At 44.5% G+C, this 22,702-nt stretch overlaps 1 protein-coding gene across 1 annotated transcript in view; it reads right to left on the bottom strand.

Moving 5' to 3' along the window:
- Positions 1-2,987: 2,987 nt before the first annotated feature.
- The window catches only part of LOC147883410 (uncharacterized), a 45,232-nt gene continuing 25,517 nt past the window's right edge, over positions 2,988-22,702 (bottom strand). Inside the window, exons 3-4 of the mRNA XM_087399939.1 lie at positions 20,871-20,997; positions 2,988-3,576 (exon numbers count right to left, since the gene is read on the bottom strand). Of these exons, the coding sequence (XP_087256065.1) occupies positions 3,047-3,576; positions 20,871-20,997 (657 nt within the window). The 3' untranslated portion in view covers positions 2,988-3,046. The remainder of the gene's footprint in view (positions 3,577-20,870; positions 20,998-22,702) is intronic.

Below are 22,702 nucleotides of genomic sequence, written 5' to 3'. Positions count from 1 at the left end.
CAAACTCTGTGCCAGGCCCTCCCTCTCCTAACTATATGTTAGTTCCCTATGTGCATTCTCTAGTTTCCCTAGATTTGTATCCTTCTTGTTGGGGGTGTGGGACTATTTCAATTTTGGAATTTCTCTTATGAGAACATCCTTGGGACATTGCATGTCTCAAGTCAATTGGAAAGTTTCTAAATCTGTGCAAAAACCTATCTACCATCAATTGACTTGCAAGAAATGGGATGAGTGTGGCCTTCGCTGAAAAGAGGGTTGTTAAAGAACAATGCTATGTGAGTCTAAGAAAACAAAGATGTCTCAAGGATATGGCATGAAAAATTCAACCATGCGAAATTTCAGATGCGATGCAAAGATCCAAAATGGTGGTCAAGGCTATATGGAAGGCAAGCAACACTGGGATGCATTTCCAATGGTGGCCACAAACTAAGCCACAGAACCACTAGCTGGTTCACTCAAACATTGGTGGGCAAATGCTCATGAGATCCCTAGTTAGATTGGATGTGGGTAAAGCTACAAGGATCCATTTCCAATGGTGGCCACAAACCAAGCCACAGAACCATTGTAGCTAGCTCACTCATACATTGGCGGGCAAATGCGCATGAGATCCCTAGGTAGGTACTACAAGCAAACTAATATGAATTGACAACTTACCATGGCCACAAGATCCCAATAGAATGGGATGGCAAAAAGGAGGAATTGGGTGATAGTCAAGAGCAGTTGAGTATATTGAGAGGGAAAAATCTTCAATAGTCATTATGGGTAGAGGCAATCAATGCAATTGTACCCTCTCATATCATCAAGCATCTCTAGGAATTTAAGTCCGACGCTAGGGTCCATGTACAAAATGACACGTAGACCAAGTTAGATAACACAACCACAAGTGCATCTTCATTAGCTTCATTGAAGAGAATCCAAGGCCTATAGATTGTTTGATCCAATGACACAACAAGTGGTGATCAGTCTGGATATAGTGTTCCAAAAGACTGACTCCCACTCACACTCCAATGTAGACCTGAAACCGGGTCCAATACCAAATTTATCGAGTGACACAAAGTCTAATTCGAAGGAAGAGTGACAAAGAGGAGGCCGCCACTTTGGAGTGTGAAGACACAGAAGACTCCGAGAACGACAACATCTAAAAGAATCACCGAAATCAAGTTCCGGGAGTATTGTGATTAAGACTAGGCTAGAGACATGCTAGAAACAACATCCAAAAGAATCACCTATTGAAGTGGAATCAAGTTCTAGGAGTATTGTGATTAAGACTAGGCTAGAGACATGCTAGAAACATACTGCACTAGAATTGGGACAATCTCATGGTTCAACAAGAAACCCATCGTGGCTTTGTCCTCAACAGAGGGAAAAGACTAATCAATGGTATGATCAAGTGTCTTTATGGCTCAGCTACATCTTGGAAGACATGAATCTCTTCAAAGTGATGATGTGGTGGAGATCTATTTCAACAACCAGAGTTGCATGGAGATCTCACAAAAGAACCCGATTTTCCATGCCAAGACCAAGGACCTGATTGAGGATGTGCTCATAGAGTCAATGTACTACCTGACAGAGGAATGCGTTGTTTGATATTTTCACTAAGGCTCTGTCTGGTGAATAGGTCGAGCATTTCATTCGATGTTTGGGTGTAGGGCTCACATTAGGTTAGTGAGATGTATGCCCCCTATGTCACATGTGAATATGAGGAGAACAAAGAGAAAGTGCTAGGACAAAGCGGATTCGGGTTCTCAATAAAGTCAGATTTTGGATAGGCAACTTGGACTAGGATTCAAATATTGGGATCCGAAAAGCAATCCCAAATCGAACCTACATGCTAAGTAATCAGCATTTGAAACTCGGATCCAAATAGGTGACCCAATTATGACTCATATAGAAACCCAAACTTGGTTCCGATAGGTAACAGGATGTGGTCTGAAAGGAAAGAATCCCAAATGACATGGAACCACGTTGGCTTCCTAGATACAAATCACAGCATTGATTCGTTGACTAACTGAATGGAGATCAGGAGACAAAAAGTTCACGTCACTATTTTTCAAAGTTCGGAGTGGATAGATCTAACAAGACTAAGCTCATCAATAGCTAAACCACCAAGCGCAACATTTTGTGCATCCACAAGAATGGGGCTCCCTTGGCATTGAACTGTGTTCACAAAAAATCCTCCATGCCTTTTACATGTAGTGTTGGATCAGTCATTCCCTCAGTCGTTCCTTTGATCTCTTTCAAAATGCATTGGCTTGAAGAACTTAGTTGCTAAGACTTAAATACTGCAAGACAAAAGCCCACAAATTGTGGCAGCACCCTCTATCAAACCCTGTAGGAGCAATTGAAAGGTTGAACATAAACAAACTGCAAGCTTGGCCCGCATTCGTGCTGATTGCAGGAGAAGATCATGAGCCATTAAGTGGTTTAGCCCAATCTACCTACAAGGGCATCATCCCTCCACAAACTTGTAAGGCCGCAACTACAGCAACAACTACCTCAATAGTAGGAACAAATCTCCCTGGTTTTGGTGTCTTCAACGGATGACAAGCCCTCAAGAAAATCTCTCCCTCACCACTACTACCTCGTCCACCACTAAGCAAAAGGTATAAAGTCGTCAGCCCTAGCCTCCAAGAAGACTTACTCTAAGAATCCACCTTCCACTTCGCATCTTAGTCTGAAAAAAGTTTGCAGAGTCGTAAGTCTGAGGACTCTGCAAAGTTTGGTGAGTCTCAAGCCACCTGGCAAGTCACAAGGTTCACATCCAATTCACAAGGTTCACAAGGTTCACTTGTTTCATAATTTGTGGAAGAGCAGTAAGATTATTATTCTTGCAATATTGATAACAAGGCATCACCAGGCCAAAAGGCCAATTGCACAACACAGAACTTCAGTCCAATGAACCACTTTGTGTAATACTTGCATTTGAAGAAGAATGTCGTACTAGCTTTTAAAAATAAGAGAAACAAAGAATATAATACTAACTTCCTGAAAATAAATTTCTTACAGTAGATGCCATTTCTAGACTGGTAAACTGGCAATACTCCCATCATTTGTGGTCCCTCACTCTTTGATGTTGCTTTACACCAATCTTTGAAGCACTACTGTAATTGAAATATGCAATGCCCAAAAGAAGAATGACATATGATAATATCATCACTTTACACCAATCCACCCTTTTAACCTTTGAAAGAAATGCAGAGTGTGCTATGGCAGCTTGTGTTGGATTAAAGTCTCTCTTCGGATTGTATACACCTCTATTTAGTGGTTGCACATACACAAACACATACCGAAGCTTTACAAGGTCACAATTCTGAACAATAATGTACGTTCCCATGTTTTTGTGCGGACTTTTTTTGAGCTCTTCTGAGGTAGAAGCACCAGAGTACACCACCTTGTCGCCCTTTGCTACTTCACAAACGAGCAAATATTTTGCCTTCTCCCCAAAATGTGAATGCTCCCAGCCCTTGCCAGACTTGCAAAACCCAAGAGCAACTGTAGGGTCTGTTGACAAATATATGCCTTCTCCAAAAATGGCCCCATTCCTTTGTAAATTGGAATTACTTAGGATCAGCAGCCCTAAAAACCATCAATGACATCAAGTCTTTTAAGGCCACATGCTCTATACTGCAAATATAGATCATCCAATACTTTAAACATCATAAGATTAAAAATGAATGCAAATCACATGTTCATGGAATTGAAGTCTGAACAAATACTTTAAACATCATGGCACTTGGGTCTTGGAGACTCTGGTTAGATGGCGGTTCTCCCATCAGGTTCTTGCAATGGGACCAAGGATGATTTTTTTCTCTTACTTTCGTTAAGAGGCGAAACTTTTATATTGGTGTCGAAAGTTTATATGGCCTAATAAAAATAAAGGTTGGAAACATTCGCCAAGATTTGAAACTTTAATGATTAAAATCTTAAAATTTCGCAAAGATTTACAACTTTTTCTTCAAATTTTAAAAGAAAATATAAAAAATTATAAGATGTTCTATCAAAATTATGAAACTAAAAAAACAAGCTCGATAAACTTTCGCCAAGATTTTATATTAATATATACATATAGCTTCAATAAAAACATCCCTGAATGGGACCCAGGGGAGTGGGAATGGATTGATGAAGGGCACCGAGAGAAGAGCATCCCTTTCTTTCGTTACATAGTCAGAAATGCCAGAAAAATTCAGCTTAGCAATAGAGGTTGGAGGCCCTCCAGAGCTCCTCATTAGGATAGTTTTCATATTTCTGCGAAAGTGTAGAAAAACTTTTGGAGGAGGCTTTGGAAATCCCTCACAAATAGAAAGATCACTCTCTTCTTTTGGCTTTCTAAACATGGAGGGATTACAGTGAACCTGTGGAGATCAAGGTTCGGGGTTGACCCTACTTGTCCTTGATGCCACGCAGCAGTTAAGTCAGCTCAGCATTGCCTTTGGGAGTGCAGACAGGCGAGGACGATCTTGAAGGGTGTTGCCAGGATTCTTTGCATATTTCATAAAACACCCTTCTTCATGACCTGGGGATCAGTGGCATGGTTATTTCTTATTGGCCCTCAGGTGTTTTCGAGGGACATGACTCAGACTCATCCTTTATTATACAATGACACTGACTCATCATTTATTATACGACAAGTCATGCTCTCTCCAGGATGTTCCTTTCACTCCTTTCAGAGCCGATCATGCCTCAGTAGACACGGCTTGGGAGATTCTAGCTAGCATTGCAGCTTGGCATATTTGGAGGGCCAAATACACGGAGGCCATGGAGGGATCACAGGTTCACCCTTCCCAGTCTATGGCCAGTATATGGATTGATACTATACACAGGCTTATTAACAAAACAGTCATGAAACCAAGACTCATCAAATGGATGCTTCTACTACAAGAGTTTGATTTCAAATTCATTCATAAACATGGTTTGCCTCACTTTGGGGTAGATTATTTGTCTCACACAGAAATAAAAAATCCAACGAGAAGATGGACAATGAGCTACTCGATGCCATAGTTACCAAGGAACGGGAACGTTCCAGAAATTCAGGAGTCCGAATGGGAACGTTTCGGGAAGGGGGAACGGAGATCAAAACGCCACGTCATATGATGACATAAAACTATGTTAGAAAATGAAAGAAACTGACATTTTACAGCTGTAAACTTTATATACAAACTCTAAAATACCCATTTGAAAGAGCCAAAAAAAAAGGGAGGAAGGCAGTTTCGGTTCCGGCTTGCTTCTTGGGCCTGCTTCCTGGAAAGGCGTTCCAAATATTCCGGATGTCAGAACATCGTTCCCTGGTAACTACGCGAGCCGATGCAAGATGTTCGTTGCGTCAATGTACGAAGTGTACAAAGATATGCACACAGAGATCTAACAATACCTCTCCACAGTCAAATTTATTGACGGCGCATCAACAGAAAGGCAAAAGATTGTTGAGCAGGACATCTTTATACAAGAGGCTGGAATATGATCCTTCAATGATGCGTGTGGAAGGTTCTCAACTGACATAACAGTAAAAAAGATACTAAATGATGGGTTGTCGTGGAGCACAATGTAAGCAGATGTATAAAGGCACTGCAAGAGGTGGCGACAAGGCAAGCCAAAGTACGAAGATCAGGTGCTTGGTAGGTCCATTGGATGATTTGGATGTCATTTTGGGACAGCCATGGCATTAGCTGACTCAGACAAAATACTTTCGAGAGAGAAGACGGTGACAATTTGACATCGTGGACGTGACGTTACAGCCATAGTCACAGCAAGTCTTATTTCCTATGATGAGACATATGCAGGTACCAAAATTTTTAAAGAATGCTGTTTATTCTCACTTGATTTTACGAGGAGGAATCACATAAGGAAGGGAATGAGGACATCTTGAGTATAGAGAAGAGATGATTCCTAGAGAAGTTTAATGATCGCGATCTCATTCCAAGGAGCACACCCCCAATAGACCTCCATATAGGGTGAATAAATCACAATAGGACAAATTTCAGAAATAACTTGAAGAATTGCTGGAAAATGGGTCAATAAGGCCCAATAGTTCATCTTTCTGTCCACGGGTCCTTCTATCTTTAAAGAAAGATGGGCCTTTGCCTATGTGTGTGGACTACTAAGCTCTAAATAAGATGACCATAAAATTCCAATCCTTGTGATTGATGGAATTCTTGACATCGCATTGATTTGAAGTTGGATATCATAAGGTAAGGATAGCACCCGAAGATATTCATAAAATTGCGTTTCAAACATCACAGGGTTTGTATGAATATTTGGTGATTGTCCGGATAAGTAATGCTCCAGCTATCTTTAATCGGATGATCAGTTGGATTTGACAGAGATGTATGTCTTTTGTGGCAACATTCTTTGACGACATTGTTGTTTTTAGCAAAGATGAAGAGGAACATAGAGGCCATTTGAAGATTGCATTTGATCTCCTCAAAGAGAGTCACTTGTTCAAAATATGCTAAAAAGAGTGAGTTCTTCCTATTTGAGATACAGTTTCTTGGGCATAAGAGACTGAAGGAGAAAATAAGATGGATCCAAAGAAGCTGAAGGTTATAGTTGAATGGCTTGACTTAGAGAAGACCACGTCCCCCTCTGCCACCATAGCGTGAGACGGCCAGATAGACGCAGATCCAAGACATTTTTGCCGCTCATAGACGAGACACCACAATGCCGGGTTTCGGATTCTGAGTTCTAGTCCCAGTTCCTACTTTCAGATAGTACATAATATGACATGACATGACATGACATGATATGATACAACATGTTTTGTATTTGATTTTGCTTGAGCTATTCAGCTCTTTATTTCAGCATAATACTCAGCAAGGGCCTTAGTGCGCCCTATGCTCCAGCCCTTTGTGGCTTGTATGAGTTTTTTTTCCCTTTTGGTGTTTTCCACACTTTGTCCCATAGGCCTGTAAGGCCTTCCACAGGCGTTAATCTCTCTCTCTCTCTCTCTCTCTCTCTCTCTCTGTGGATGAGCACTCTACCTTAGATCACATCCTCACTTTGAGGGCTATCATTGAGGAGGCAAGGTCTAGACACCACAAAGTCTACACATGCTTTATAGACTTTTGGAAGGCTTTTGATATTGTCCCACGATCCCGCATGATCAGGAGGTTACAGGAGCTACAAATTCCGGAGACACTGATATAGGGGTGATAAGCCTATACGAGTCAGTCAGAGGCAAAGTTTGGGTCCCAGGTGGCCTATCGGATTGGGTCGAGAGTACAATCGGAGTGAAGCAAGGTTGCCCCCTCTCACCGACTCTCTTCGGGCTGTACATTGATGAGATCACCTCTTTCATAGACCACCTAGGGGACGAAGGATCACTACTGGCCAATCTCATGATACAGATATTGTTATACGCTGATGACATAGTCCTTATCTCATCCTCAGCAGAGGGGCTGCAGAGACACTTGGAAACCCTAGAGGTGCTCTATAGACAGAGAGAGACCTGACAGTCAATCTTGGGAAGACCAAGGTTATGGTCTTCAACACCTCACATGCAATAATTCGACGACTCAATTTCACTTATCAAGCCGAGCCAGTGGAGATAGTGCAGTCCCACACATATTTGGGAGCAGTCTTCACAAGACCCCTTTTCACTATGACACATGCAGCCCAAGCACGACTCACACGGGGATGGGGTGCTCTCGCCCAAATGGAGAGACAGTGTTTCCAGGCACACTTTCAAGATCCACCGACGAAGTGCTGGCTTTTCGATACGCTAGTGCGACCGACTGCTATGTATGCAACACCCTTCTGGGGATGTGATCTACCCATAGCAGTCTGGAAGAGATTTGAGCGCTACACGTGACCATGGGATCTAGGATGATTCGGAGCAAGCCCTCAATCCTGCATGAGATAGTACACGCAGAGTTCGCCATGACACCACTACAGATTGATGCCATCTTTCTGACAGTGACTTTCATCCATCGAGTCTGGGACTTCCTCACTGGAGACTAGCAAGGCTGGCTCTGGAGTCATCCAGACGACCAGCTGAGGGTGGGGCGGACACATGGTATGCACGTATATCCACATGGTTTGTCAAACATGAGATTCAGATGGACAAGCTCTCCCCCTTTCAGTATAGTGTAAGAAATCCTAGATTTACTATATTTAGAAATGTGCTAAGGAACAGAAAGGAGACTGAAATAGCAGAGAACAAGGAATATTTGTATTGCTTGAGTGTCTGTAGTGTCTGTAGTGACTCCAAAGTGTATGTGCATGAAGAGGTGTGTACCCCTTGTGAAGGGTGTGACCCTTGATGAGAGGGTACATTACAATAGGAGTGTCTCTTCAATAGAATGTCTCTTGTGAAGGGTTGTGCCTTATAGGAAGTGTCCATCGAAAGGGCATACCCTTCCACAAGTTCCATTCATCAAACCATCCATAAGTCTAGATATAGAGAAAGGAATACGTCACAGATCGTGACATCCCCTCCCACTCAAAATAAGACCCTGGTGAAGATAATGAACTGATGTAGAAAATATCACGGTAAATTCTGAAAATACTACTGTAAGTCTTCATCAGATTGCCAAGTAGCATCGGAGTCCTCCAGATCTCGCCAAAGAACAAGGAATTCCGTGATAAGTCGATGTCGAGTCTCTCGCTGTCGATGGTCCAGAATACGCTCAAGAATAAGGAGAACATAATCGTCTTCGATTTCTCGGACATAATCACCTGCAGGAGGAACTGCTTCATCGCCTGGAATGTACGTCTTTAGCCAAGAAATATGAAATGTCGGATGGATTTTACCCCATGATGGTGGTAATTCCAATTTGTAACTTAAAGGTCAATTTTTCTTGACGATCCAGAAAGGTCCATAGTATCTTGGTCGCAACTTAGGAAACACAGACTTAACCGTCTTATAGCGATGTGGGGCTACAAATAATAGCACCATGTCACCAGTGTCAAATTCCAGGTGACGTCTATGTTTGTTGGCAGACCGTTGATACCACTCTTGCGCTTTTCGCGTATGATCCCTGACTTGGAGTAGAATGTCTTGCATTTCTTGAACCAGTTGATCAGCTAGGGCCACTCGATGTTGAAGTACAAAATTCGTTGGTACGATCAAAGTGTGTCCATAAGCTGCTTGAAATGGAGTCATGCCGATAAAGAGTTATTATAAGCAAACTCAAGGAGTGGTAGATACTCTTTCCAAGCTGCTAGGCGTGACTGAATATAATGTCGAAGCATTTCTTCCAAAACTTGGTCGACTCTTTCAGTCTGGCCATCTGATTCTAGGTGGTAGGCTGAACTGAACAATAGAGTTGTACCCAAAGATTCGAACAGTGAAATCCAAAAGTGACTGGTAAACTTAGGATCTCTGTCGGATATGATATTCTTGGGCAATCCATGGTGTCGGAAGATGTGTTGTATGAAGAGTTTGGCTATGTTCGGAGCCTGTGCACTGCTTTTGCAAGCAACAAAGTATACCATTTTGGACAATCGATCAACAATTACCATAAGCTGAGTGTTACCTCTGGAGGATCGTGGTACTGTTGTAATGAAATCCATGGAAATACTTTCCCACCTTTCAGTTGGAACTCGAAGAGGCTGAAGAAGTCCTGCTGTAAGTCATCGGCTTGCTTTCATTTGTTGACAAGATAAGCAAGATGTAACCATTTTGATGACGTCGCTTTTCATCTGAGGCCAGTAGTATGTTGCACTGAGTAACCTATAAGTCTTGTTGACGCTTGGATGGACAGCATAAGGAACTACATGATGCTCTTTTAACAAAAAGACGTCAAACATACTTGTCATGTGGTACACAGACGCGATCTTGATAATACAGAAGGTCGTCCGTGTAAGAATAGGATGAGAAAATCTTCTGTTCGGAAGTCGAAGGTTGATCTTTGGAAAGAACTTGTATTGCTGTGCCGAAGTCTTTATCATTGAAATGTTAGAATTATAGATATAATTCAACAGTCACCAATGTAATTTAATAAGCTAGTTAGGGGCACTTTTCCCTCTTTAAGAGGTTTTTCCCCCTAACCGCAGTTAGTTCACTAACTATGGTTAGTGACAACTAAGGTTTTGTCACTAGGACAAAACCTTATCTCTAACTCTTTCAGTTGTACACTCTTTTACATTCTTCTAGTGCAACCAAGCTATCAAGCTTTCAGCTCTCAAGCTCACTCTCTCTTGCTCTCTCTCTCTCTCCCCAAACTCTCACATTTGGTATCAGAGCCTCGTTGAGCTCCTGCCTCCAGCCCACGCCCCTGCTGCTACATCCCGTCCGTACAGCTCGAAGCAATCCAAAGACTGTCCGTACAGTCCGTACGACTGTACGGAATCTGTACCCTACACATACCGTACCAGCTGTGCAATCGTTGTTCGTACCTGCCGTACTCTGCACGTACCGTACCAACTGCGTCATCGCTGTTCGTACTCTGCCGTACCAGCCTTACCTGCATCAGCGCCGTACATCTTCCGTACTGCAGCGCCGTAACAGCATTACCTGCATCAGCGCCGTACGATTGTACTTCGCCGTACTGTCTCAGAGATCCGTACTCCGTACGGCAGATCTGCTCGTCCGTACCGCATGTGTATTTCCATACGACCGTACAGTCCAGCTGCAAAAATCTGCACTTGCAGATCTGTACCTGCAGATCCGTACAGGGTTTCCTTCATCTGCAGGTGATATTTGGCAGGCACATTTTGCAGACAGCCATTGTTTGGCTCAGCTTTTGGGAGTACATTTGGGGCATCCTGTTTGTTGCAGACATTGCAATCAATTTGCAGAATCTGCTCCAGAAATTTGGGGCTTTTTTAGTTCTGCTTGCAATCTTGCAGACAACATTTGGGACTTTGCAAATAATTTCAAGCTCGAAATTTGGGGCTTTCAATTCTGCAGTACAATTTCTTGAAGAAATTTGGGGATTTTGTAATTACACTGCAATTTCGCAGTGAAATTTGGGGCTTTTGCAGATTGAGAGCAATTTGTGCAACATTTGGGGTTTTCAGACCATTTGCCCCTTTCTGGTTGCAATTTCAAGCCACAAATTGGGGCTTTTGTGTTGGGAGAGCAATTTTGGAGTTTTCAGTTCATACTTCCTTTCTTGAAGTGTTTTGCAGCACTTTTGACAGATTCTGGAGAGTTTTTGATGCTTGGACAGATTTCTGACAGTGCAAGTGCAGAAATCTGAGTTACATTTACAGCCAGTGCTTGGCTGTGTTTTTTGGGAGTTGTGCATTTCATTCCCAGTAAGGGAATTCAGTTTTGTATCTGCTTAAATCTCTTTCTCAGATATGGCCCAGCAAAATCAGAATAACTTCCAGTTCGGTGGTCTTTCACAGGAAAACAAGTTGGATGGTACCAACTACTCCCTCTGGAGTTTTATGGTACGCAATATTCTGATTTCTCGCAATTTATGGGATTATGTGAATGGGGGGGAAATTTTAGTCATCCTTCTTTATGTCGATGACATACTGCTCACAGGGTCCAATGAACATAAAATTGCAGATTTCAAAGCTGATTTGCAGACCGCCTTTGACATGTTAGATTTGGGGCTGCTTCACTTTTATTTGGGGATCCAGTTCTCTCAAGAGAGACGTGGCACTGTTATGTCTCAGTCCAAGTATGTGCAGAAACTCTTGGACAGATTTAACATGCATGATTGTAAGCCCATAGCCACTCCCATGGAGCCGGGGCTGAAACTCACAATGCATGATGCAGGAGAATCAGTTGATGCCACATCTTACAGTCAGGCTGTTGGATGCCTCATATATCTCTGCAACACTAGACCTGATATTCAGTTTGCAGTATCTCAGGTGAGCAGGTACATGCACAGCCCCAAAACTAGGCATTGGCAGGCAGTTAAGCGCATCTTCCGTTATTTGTAGGGCACGAAGTCTTTTGGCTTGTTATTTCCCAAGGGGGGTGACTTGCAGATGCATGCCTACAGTGATTCAGATTGGGCTGGTGATTATGACACTAGGCAGTCCACTAGTGGCAATTGTTTCTTTTTGGGTAAATCTTGCATTTCCTGGCTGAGCAAGAAACAATCTACAGTGGCTACCTCATCATGTGAAGCTGAGTACAGGGCAGCTTTCACAGCAACAGTTGAATGTATCTGGCTGCGACGTCTATTTGCTGATCTTCATCTGTCTTTGGAGGGTCCTTCTCCAATTCTCACTAATAGTCAGAGTGCCATTGCAGTGGCAAAGAATCCAGTGTTTCATGCTCGCACGAAGCACATTGAGGTTCACTATCACTACGTCAGAGAGAAGTTGCATGCAAGAGAGATCAGTATGATCTTTGTGTTCACACATAACAACGTTGCAGATATTTTCACCAAAGCACTACCACGTGAAAAGTTTGAGGCATTTCGCAGTGCCCTGAACTTATATCCGTTTGGTGATTGATCAGCCTTGTACATGACATTGGCACTGCAGGGGGGTGTTAGAATTATAGATATAATTCAACAGTGACCAATGTAATTTAATAAGCTAGTTAGGGGCACTTTTACCTCTTTAAGAGGTTTTTTCCCCTAACCGCAGTTAGTTCACTAACTATGGTTAGTGACTACTAAGGTTTTGTCACTAGGACAAAACCTTATCTCTAACTCTTTCAGTTGTACACTCTTTTACATTCTTCTATTGCAACCAAGCTATCAAGCTTTCAGCTCTCAAGCTCACTCTCTCTTGCTCTCTCTCTCTCTCCCCAAACTCTCACACGAAATACTTCCCTTTGAATGAATTCAGAACATCCACAGATAATATAGAGATTACCATAGCTGATGCTAGAGTTAACCTGCTGAGAGCATTTGCGACTACATTGCGTAGTCCTGAAATGTACCCAATGGTCATGTGAAAGTTGGCCAGAAACTCAACCCAGCGTGCTTGTCGAGCGTTCATGACTGGCTAAGTAAAGATATACTTTAGAGAGTGATGGTCTGTCTTGACCACCGAGTCGGCTCCCATGAGATAATGTTTCCAAGAGCGATAAGCATGTACAACGGCAAGAAACTCCTTATCATAAACCGGGTATCGGGTTTGGATATCAGAATGTTTATGGCTGTCAAAAGCAATAACTCTGCCTTCTTGCATCAAGACTGCTCCTGTAGCGATGTCGGAAGCATCGGTCATGACCTAAAATGGAAGGTTTGGGTCAACAATAGCCATAACTAGAGTGGTAGTGAGTGCTTGCTTGAGTTGTTGGAAACTATACACTGTTTTGGGAAGCCACTGAAAAACTGCTGTGCTTTTCAATAATTCGGACATAGGAGCTGCGATTTCGGAAAACTGATAGACCTTTGTATGATAGAAGTTTGCCAATCCGAGAAAAGAGCGGACATCATGAACATTCTTAGGAGTAGGCCAGTTTTGGATTACCTCGACCTTCTTGGGATCCACAGAGATGCCTGAGCTTAAATAACATGTCCCAAATATTCGAGTTAGGTCTTGAAGAACTCACTCTTCGCAATGTTGATGTAGAGAGAATTTGCGCGGAGAACTTCAAAAACTTGGTGAAGATGTTGTTTGTGCTCATGTAGGGATCTGCTGAAAACGAGGATGTCATCGAGGTAAACGATGACGAACTTATCGAGGAAAGGCCTAAAGATGTCGTTCATTAGTGTCATGAATGTGGCCGGGGCATTGTTTAACCCAAAAGACATGACCAAACATTCATAGTGTCCATACTTTGTTCGAAAAGCTGTCTTGTACTCATCGCCTTCTCGTATGCGAATTTGATGATAACCTGAACGAAGATCAATCTTTGAGAATTGTGTTGCGTGTAGAAGTTGATCGAAGAGGTCATCGATGCGAGGCAATGGATACTTGTTTTTTATAGTGAGCTTGTTGAGGGCTCAGTAGTCGATGCAGAGGTGCATTGACTTATTCTTTTTTTCCACAAGTAGTACAGGAGATCCGAAAGGGCTACGACTGGGCCGAATGTGACCTTTGTCAGTAGTTCGGTCACCTGTCTTTGGATTTCTTCATTTTGAGTGTAAGAAACCCGATAAGGAGGTTTCGACCGTGGATTACTACCGGCAATAAGTTCGATTGGGTCTGGTCGTCTAGGTGGTAACTGCTTTGGGAATTCCTGTGGAAAAATATCCAGGTAGGGCTAGAAAAAAGGTTGGTTGAGGTATTCAGGAGGATCCTTTCTTGGTGTCTCCTCTACTACCGTAACCAACAGAAGTGAAGTCTTTACTTAACGTTTACGAACCCACTTCTTTGCTTGTAGGGCAGAGGCAACTGGGATTGAAGGAGAGTCCCTAGAACTAGTAAGCTCAATAAGTTTTCCTTGGTGGACAAACTAGATAGTAGATAGTATGGCTGCGAAAACTGATTGATGGATCATAGTCGTAGAGCCACTGTTGTCCGAGTATGACATCGTATCGAGAAAGAGGCATGATGTCGAAGTTCAACTTGTCCGTATAATGTTGGATGCGAAAAGACAAGTTCTTGATCCTGGTGTTGCACAAGAAGGTAGTTCCATTTGTGAGTTCAATCTGATAGTCCATGAGACTAAGACTAGTGGTCAACCGAAGTTTGTCGACCATAGAACTAGCTAGGAAGTTATGAGAGCAGCCACTGTCGATGAGGATAGTGACCGTTGTTCCACGAATCAATCCTTGAACACAAAGTACTTGAGTAGCTAGGGAAGGTTCGGGGTTGCTGGCAAGGCTCATGTGGATGGTATTTGCCATTCGAACAGCTTTGCCTTTCTTGTCTTGTGCTGGGGTAGCATCTTCTGTTTGGGAAGTGCTAGGTTCCATATTGGAATTTTGCTTTGGTCGCTTGGGACAATCGAACCATCTATGGTCGCCTGTACAGATGGTACAAAGCCCTTTTGTGCTAGAGTTGTTCTTCATGTCAGTGGCCGCACCTTTATGTTGGGGATGACGGTAATGACTTTGTGAAGAAGAAGAGGCACGATCCTTGGAGGGGTGCTTCTATTGAAATCCAGCATACGATTTCTGAGACTTGTGGAGATCTTGAGACTGTCGCCGACCTTAATTACCCGAGTTTTTTCTTAACCTGGGGTTATCTTGAGGGCGAGCACCTTTGGCCATAGTAGAGTTATGTGTTCTATTAGCACTCCGCTTCCCTGTGTTTTGAAAATCTGTAATGCGCTCTGCGTAAGCAATAGCGCCAGCTGTGGTGGTGATGTTGGCTTTAAGGACATCAATGCGTAACGAGGGATTTAGGCCTAAGATTGAAAGCATGAAGGCGATCGTCCTCAGTTAAACCATCAATCTCCAGCACCAATGTGGTGAACTGAGAGATGTAGGAAGACAGGAAGCCTGTTTGCTCCAATTGTCGGAGTTTTGAACGTGCTTGGAAGTCCACATTGACAGGTATGAACTGCTTACGGAGCACGTGTTCAAAACGTTCCCAAGTTAACACACTTTTGCCGTCCTTTAAGCATCGTTGCCACCATAGGAAAGCTGTATCCTTAAGGAGGGAGGCTGCCAAGGCAATCTTTTTGCCTTCACTGAGGTCAACAGTATCAAAGTACATGCGCAGTTTTGCGAGCCATTGGTCAACTGTTCGGCGATTTCGTTGGCCAATGTAGGCCTCCGGAAGTTTAATGTCAAGTCTTTTAGTTTTGGAAGCTTGGAGTAAACAGTAGAGGGCACGGAGTTCAGTGTTTTCTACCTCTGGTGGTAATGAGTCCACATAGTTGTCTGGTTGCGTCACGTCATCCTCTGTATGTGTGGTACTGCGAGAATCTTGGAGTTGTTGGACTTTCTGGACCAAGTCGGAGATGTTGTCCTGAAGCTGGGAAATTTGAAGTTGAAGTAGTGCTTCGCCTTGTAAGTTGACTTCAGGGGTCTTTTTTGGACTTGAGTCGCTTATCTCCGGAGAGGCTGCACGCGAGCGTTGCGACATATCTGGAATAGATTAGATCTTCCCGACTGTGCTGAAAAGCGTGTACCAGCCGTGGGCTTCGGGCTGGAAAAAGTACAGCATCAATTGCGAGTTGAAGGAGGTCCTGATGTCAGGCTTCAAATTTCGAAATTAGGGTTTGCTGTAGAGGGAGGCGATTCAGCGACCAAACAGTCCGGTTGTGGGTAGAAAGATGTTGCCAGCAAAACCACGAACCATACAGGATCTCGATCTGTTGTGTAGAGGCGAGGTTTTCTTGTACAAGAGGGGCTGGCTGAGGGGATTTGTTGGACAGCAAGGCCTCTGTTCGCAGGCTGAGATGGCGAGGTGAAGAGAGAGAGCAGGCTGTGCAGAGATGGGCGTCAGGCTGCCACTCTTCAGAGGCGATGGAACACATCCATGGCTGAGGAAAGGCTGGCGAACAGAATCAGAAAGCTGAGGGCATGATTGGCGTGACTAAGGAAGGCCGCCAAAGGAGGCTGCGCAAAACCTGGAAACAGAAAACAGCAGGCTTGGCGTGGGCTGGCATGCAGAAAATCGGCAAGGGAGGGGCAGAATCGGCATGATAGATTGTACGGACCAGCAGGCGAGAAGAGGGCGCGACTTACGAGACACCAAAGGCTGATTTGCGAAGGCTGCAATAACTGCTAGGCCTTGCTTTATTAAAGGTTGGGTTACTTGAACGCAAGGGTAAGGGCCTTAGGTTTAGGGCTGGTTGCCCTTTTTAGGCCCTTTTGTAGGGTGCTTGGTGCCAAAAGGTGTGCCTATTCTAAGGGGTGTGACCCTTGGAATAGGTGTACCTTTTCATGAAGGGGTGTGACACAGTTTTGAAAAGGGGTGTCCCCACACGAAAAGAGGTGTCCTTTTTTCCACGATGGGGTGTCTTCATCAAAAGGTGTGTCCGATGGTGAAAAAGGTGCGTCCCTTGGTTTTGGGACAGCCCAAGCACATGAAAAGACACAATTTTTGTCGTGTCCATTCACATCAACTCGTGATGTGGGGGAGATGGAGAGGCCATTTATGACTTTAGGTGGGGTTGGCGCTAAATATTTTTATGCTCATTCTCTCCATCTCTTCCATGCACAATGTGCACCGATATCCTTCTAGCGGAAAGAGATGTATCAGATAGGCGCTAGAAGGTGGGGGGCATTTCCTACAGGCAGGAGCGAAATTTGCTCTGATACCACTGTAAGAAATCCTAGATTTACTATATTTAGAAATGTGCTAAGGAACAGAAAGGAGACTGAAATAGCAGAGACAAGGAATATTTGTATTGCTTGAGTGTCTGTAGTGTCTGTAGTGTGTCATCCATACAATTGGGCCTCTCTTATATAGAGAGTGAAGAGTCACACATGAAAAAGTGTGTACTCCAAAGTGTATGTGCATGAAGAGGTGTGTACTCCTTATGAAGGGTGTGACCCTTGATGAGAGGGTACATTACAATAGGAGTGTATCTTCATTAGAATGTCTCTTGTGAAGGGTTGTGCCTTATAGGAAGTGTCCCGTCGAAAGGGCATACCCTTCCACAGGTGTCCATTCATCAAACCATCCATAAGTCTAGATATAGAGAAAGGAATACGTCAAATCGTGACATATAGTATGGCTGCAACCCTTAGTCGATCCTACGAGATGAGATTACTTGTATCATACGGTTAGATCTTCTCCACCTCCACACGTCTCGAGCTGGGGGGGAGATCAGGAGCTCCCCACCGAGACACGGTTCTATCGTGACCATTTCTTGAATATCTAAGAGGAGGGATTCATTGTCGAACCCCTATATCTCGAGGACAGTAGAGTCACACATGCACTGAGGATCGCCATTGGACAGATGAGGGTTTCATTCCATCAACTGAGGATTGAGACAGTGAGAGAAGCACATATACCTAGAAAGCAGCGGACCTGCACAAGCGGACCTGCACACTATGCACACTGGTAGTGGTTGAGACAAAGGAACAGTTTCTTTGCACCTACCCAGCCTACTACGAGATCCAGGGATGATACCACTGTCTCTATCAAGATGGGAGTGGCATCAGCCCACTATCACAATTAATCCACTTCCATGACCTGGCCTGCATTGGGCTCTATCTCCTTGAGAAGCGCCGACACAAGGAGACCCTATTACGAAAGATTAAAGAACAGCACGAGGAAATCACACCATAGGATGCAGAGGCTGACCACACAGCGGCACATCACAAATTTTTATGCATTCAAGTCAGCTCCAGGACACAGTGGGGTGGAGGAGGAGGAGCTGGCTACTATGCAGGCAGTCTGGATTACCGAGAGAGGATTGCAGAGGTCACCCACGACACGAAGAGCGCCTAGAGCACACTCGATCGAGGTTCACCCTATCACAACTTTCCTCAAAGGGGACCACCCGAGACGAAGGGTCACTCTGAACATAGCTCAGCGGGTTCAGACTTCGGGGAGACCATGCCCCCCTTCGACACCGCAGCATGAGACAGCCAGACAGACTCAAATTCGAGACATTTTCACCGCTCATAGACGAGCCACCACAGTGCCAGGTTTTGGTTTCTGAGTTTCCAGTTCCAGTTCCAGTTTTTCAGCCTACTCCAGATAACAGATAGCACATGATATGATATGATGCGATGATGTTATGATATGATATATTTTTGTACTTGATTTTGCTTGAGCCATTGAGCTCTCTATATTTCAGCACAGTATTCAGCAAAGGGTCTTAGCGCGCCCTTTGCCTCACCCCTTTGTGGCTTGTATGAGTTTTTCCCTTTGGTGTCACTTTGTTCCATAGGCCCGCAAGGCCTCCCGTGGACGTTAATCTCTCTCTCTCTCTCTCTCTCTCTCTCAGAGCAAGGGTCTTAGCGCGTCCTTTGCTCCAGCCCTTTGTGGCTTGTATGAGTTCTTTTCCCTTTTGGTGTACTTTGCACTTTGTCCCATAGGCCCGCGAGGCCTTCCGCAGACGTTAATCTTGTTAGAAAATACCCAACAGAGGGTACGCACAGCGGAAGACTTATAGTAATGCCCAGGAGCTCACACAGTGTGCGGTGTGGGTGTGGAATCACAAACTTCTTTACTTAATGTGCGTCACATAGATTAGATGTGCAGACTCATCAATAGACAATGAACCAGCCAGATAGAGAAACCACCAAAATATATTTCCGTCCAAAACTATGGACACAATACAAAAGAGATAGATCCAGAGTCCCACCAATGGTGTGGTCCTCTGATCTTACCACAAGGTCCTCCTCCTATCTGCCAGTTATCTCTAGACTCGAGCCCGCGTGCTCCACCTCGAGCGTAAGTAGACTTTCCGTCTAGATCACAACACCTTGCTGCCCTGAGAGACAGCCAAGGTTCAGCCCTTGAGAGCTCAGTCTGCAGCACACCTCCTACTCTCCTTCACTCCAAGATGAGGCCCAAGAAAATGTCTTCTCGCTGCTCCTGTCTGCTGCTGGTTCTGCTGAACTGTTGGATGATTGAATGAGGCCCAATGGCCTCTTTATATAGGCCCCAAGGGGGCTGGCAAAATACCGACCAGCCTGCAGCAGACTGGCCGACCAGTCTGTGGCTGGTCCAGCCCTATAAGGGCACACAACCCAGGGCTTTTGGCCCAAACTTCCAGGGCCCTTTGGCCCTCCATTCAAGGCAAGGGTCCAGCCTATATAAGGCATGCCTACTGCCCACTGACAGCCACATTTCCTGCTCCACATCTGGGCCTGCACATCCTGCCATATCTGCGCCTCTGCCAGGTCCTCTTCCCAGCCACGTGTCCTGCGCCGTACTCCTGTACATCCTGCTGTCCTGACCCGCCTGTACCGCACCATCATCAGGGTCTGTTGCAGGCCCTTCACCTGCCCACTACCCTCGCCATGCTGACGCCATCTGCAGGTCCCAATCCTGTGAGGTGCTGCCCATGTGGCAGCCCCCTCTCTTTCTTCTCTCTTGGGCACATCCTACCCTAGGTCTCCCCCCCCACGCACTCCTCATTTGGGGGCTTACAGATGGGGAGGTGACCTTTCCAACAAATCTCTCTCTCTATATATTTTTTTTTATTTTTTTTATTTTTTTTTTAAATAAATTTTTGGAGGGGAGCTCTAGAATAAGGAAGCCATGAAGTGGAAGGAGTGAAGGGCTATCAGACATGAATTTGCTCTTGCTAACCACTCCCGGAAACTTGTGTTGGGTAGTATTGCCCTTTGGGAAGATGGACCACTCAATAAAAGGTAAATGTATTTTCAAATCTCTCAAGGAATTTGCCTACACTTGAAAGTTCAGATTTGAGTGGTTATGGCAATCCAGAAAAACAAGGAGCCCTTCTCTGGCTCATTTTCCACCAAGCCTTATGGACAAACTCCCATGCCCAAAGGATTGGCAAGTCAAATGGTCAATGCAAAAGATGCCCTAACTGCACAGAGGATATTTTTCATCTGTTTATGGCCTGCCCACCTGCTATGAAGATGTGGAAAACCGTTCATGCTTTCATTGGTATTAGATGAAATCTGGATGCCTTATTACTAATGGATGCTCAGGGAAAGATTGGACTAAAATCAGAGCCCAGGCTTTATGGCAACTTTGGCTTGCTAGGAATTGTCTTATTTGTTACAAGAGGTTACTAATCCTTCAATTCTTTGGCACTTCTTGGTTTGTCAGGACATGAGGACTGTCGCGGAAAAATGACATGCTGAACATGCAAAACTCCAGCACCCATACCCTGTTCACAAGGAGGACTTCTTAGCTATCTGGTTCTCAGCTCACGCGATTTCAAGTATATGTTTCTAATGGGACCACTTTCTCACCAATAAATAAGCATCATGGCCTTTTGCTACAAGGGACGATTTGAAGAACTGGTTCGGATTTCGTGGTTCTCTATGGCCTTCTTGGCTTCTATTCTACTGGTCCAGCTCTTGCAGATCAACTGCTACCACAACAGAGTTTTTTTTTTTGTATCTATATCAACCTGGCTGGGCTGATGAGCTAACCGATTGTTTTGCTGGTTAGCTATGTACAAGTGATGTAAATTCTTTATCCAAAAACTTCATTTTGCTCATACAAAAAAAGTATACCGCATCGTAAAATGCTGTGTAAATTCTCTGCAGACGTTCCATGGAAAGCAAAGATGCTTCCAAAGTGCAACTTGTTCTCTTCAAATGTGGACAGGGCACCACCCATGCTCACATCGGACTCTTGAAGCTGTGTTCAGACAAACCAAGCCTTTAGTTATTCCCACTTTATTTTTTAGCACCCTCTACTTTTTCTCTCTCATTTTAGAGCTTGAAAAAATAACTGGAAACAAAAACCCCTTTACAAAAGAACCAAAAGGCTGCGTATAAACAGCCAGAAGTGCATGGATCCACCTAAGCATCTTGTTCATGAGACTTGCATGTTAAGGCAATTCTATACATCAGCGTAGTTTACTATTTCAACTTTGTTAGCTAATGCTAACCTTCTAATTGCAATGAAGAAGAAACACTTGAAACTAGCCTAATTTCAACTCCATTGTCCAAACCTGCTAGCCTTGTGAGACCTTTTGTTCATCCCATTTCACTATTGTTCATACCCTGACCATAATAGTGTGTGCTCTCTCATATAGATCAGGCCCTATTGACAACACATATCTAACCCATTGTCAACGTAGTTTCAGTAAAGGGGTGCAGTTTTTTCAAAAGTAAAAGCAAGCAACTCAAATCACAGATATTTTGGGCACAACTCTTTAGGACAGTTGTTGCTTACCTTGGGTACTGGTAGCGTGTTGTTAGATTCTCACTGTGCCCACCTGTGAGCCCCCGATTTGAGGGGACAAGGGGCAGTGAGAGGTAGGAGGGCTGGGGAGAGAGACTCAGGCCGGAACCAGAGGGAGGATAGCATGACAGATATAGGCGACCAGCACACAGGCTGGTCGCAGCCTGCAACAGCAGGTATAAGGGGGCTTTAGGCCTCACATGGAGGCACCAGCAGCAGCGCAGACTGGCTGCCCAGGGCACCCTTATATAGGGGCCTGTGGCAGGCCAGGTCGGCCCAACCAGGGCCAACCCTGGTTGGTTTATGGGGCCTATATGGTCGGCCACCAGACAGGGTACCGACCCTGCTGGTCAGTCATCTGAAGGGGCCTGGGCAGAGCCTATAAAAGGCCCACTTCTCCATTCAGCCCAGCATCCAGTGCGAAACTGAAAGCCCTTCTCCAAGGCTGTGTTCAGCACTCAGATCTGGGGCAGTTTGTGAGAGAGAGTTCATCATTTCTTCTCCAGCACCCTGCTGTGATTTGTATTGCTCCCTTGGAGCCATTTTATGCCCACCATCCGGTGGATGAATATACTCTCTCTCTCCGTCTATATTTACTATTATTTCTGAAAGGATCATCTATTTGAGTTGAGTGTGTAAGAACTTGGAGAGATCTTGGGTGGAGGACTGAGTGATTCATTCCCTCTTCATTTCTAACATGGTATCAAAGCCATAGGCTCTCAACTCTTCTTCATCAAAGCACTCTCTGAAGGAAGGAGTCCCTTGGGCAGAAAGGCGATTCTATTTTCAGCTCAGGCTAGCACGGGAGGTCAGTACATCTTTTTTGCTTCAGTTTTTCAGTTTGCTATTCACCGAGATGGATCAGCGTTCAGAAGCCTCTACACCCACTGTCCAATTTGGAAAGTCAAGATCCGAAGCCATCTGGTGGCACGGAAGCTGTGGAAGATAGTGATTGGGACCGAGGTAAAGCCAGAGGGCATTGTGGACGAAAGAGGTGATGTTCTATTTGAAGCAGATGTGGATGAACTCAGTGCATGGGAGGCGAGGGATGCTCAAGCCTTAGCAATGCTAATCGGCACGACAGCAAATGCTGTGATCCCTCATATCTAGTTGGCAGAGACTTCTTCAGAGGCGTGGGCCATATTGAAGGAGCTGT

This window comes from Dipteris shenzhenensis, chromosome 28 (assembly GCF_047967505.1).
Source record: "Dipteris shenzhenensis isolate YYH24624 ecotype China chromosome 28, Dip_SZ_1.0, whole genome shotgun sequence".
NCBI classification, from domain to species: Eukaryota; Viridiplantae; Streptophyta; class Polypodiopsida; order Gleicheniales; family Dipteridaceae; genus Dipteris; species Dipteris shenzhenensis.
This window is presented reverse-complemented; position numbering and strand designations above follow the sequence as displayed.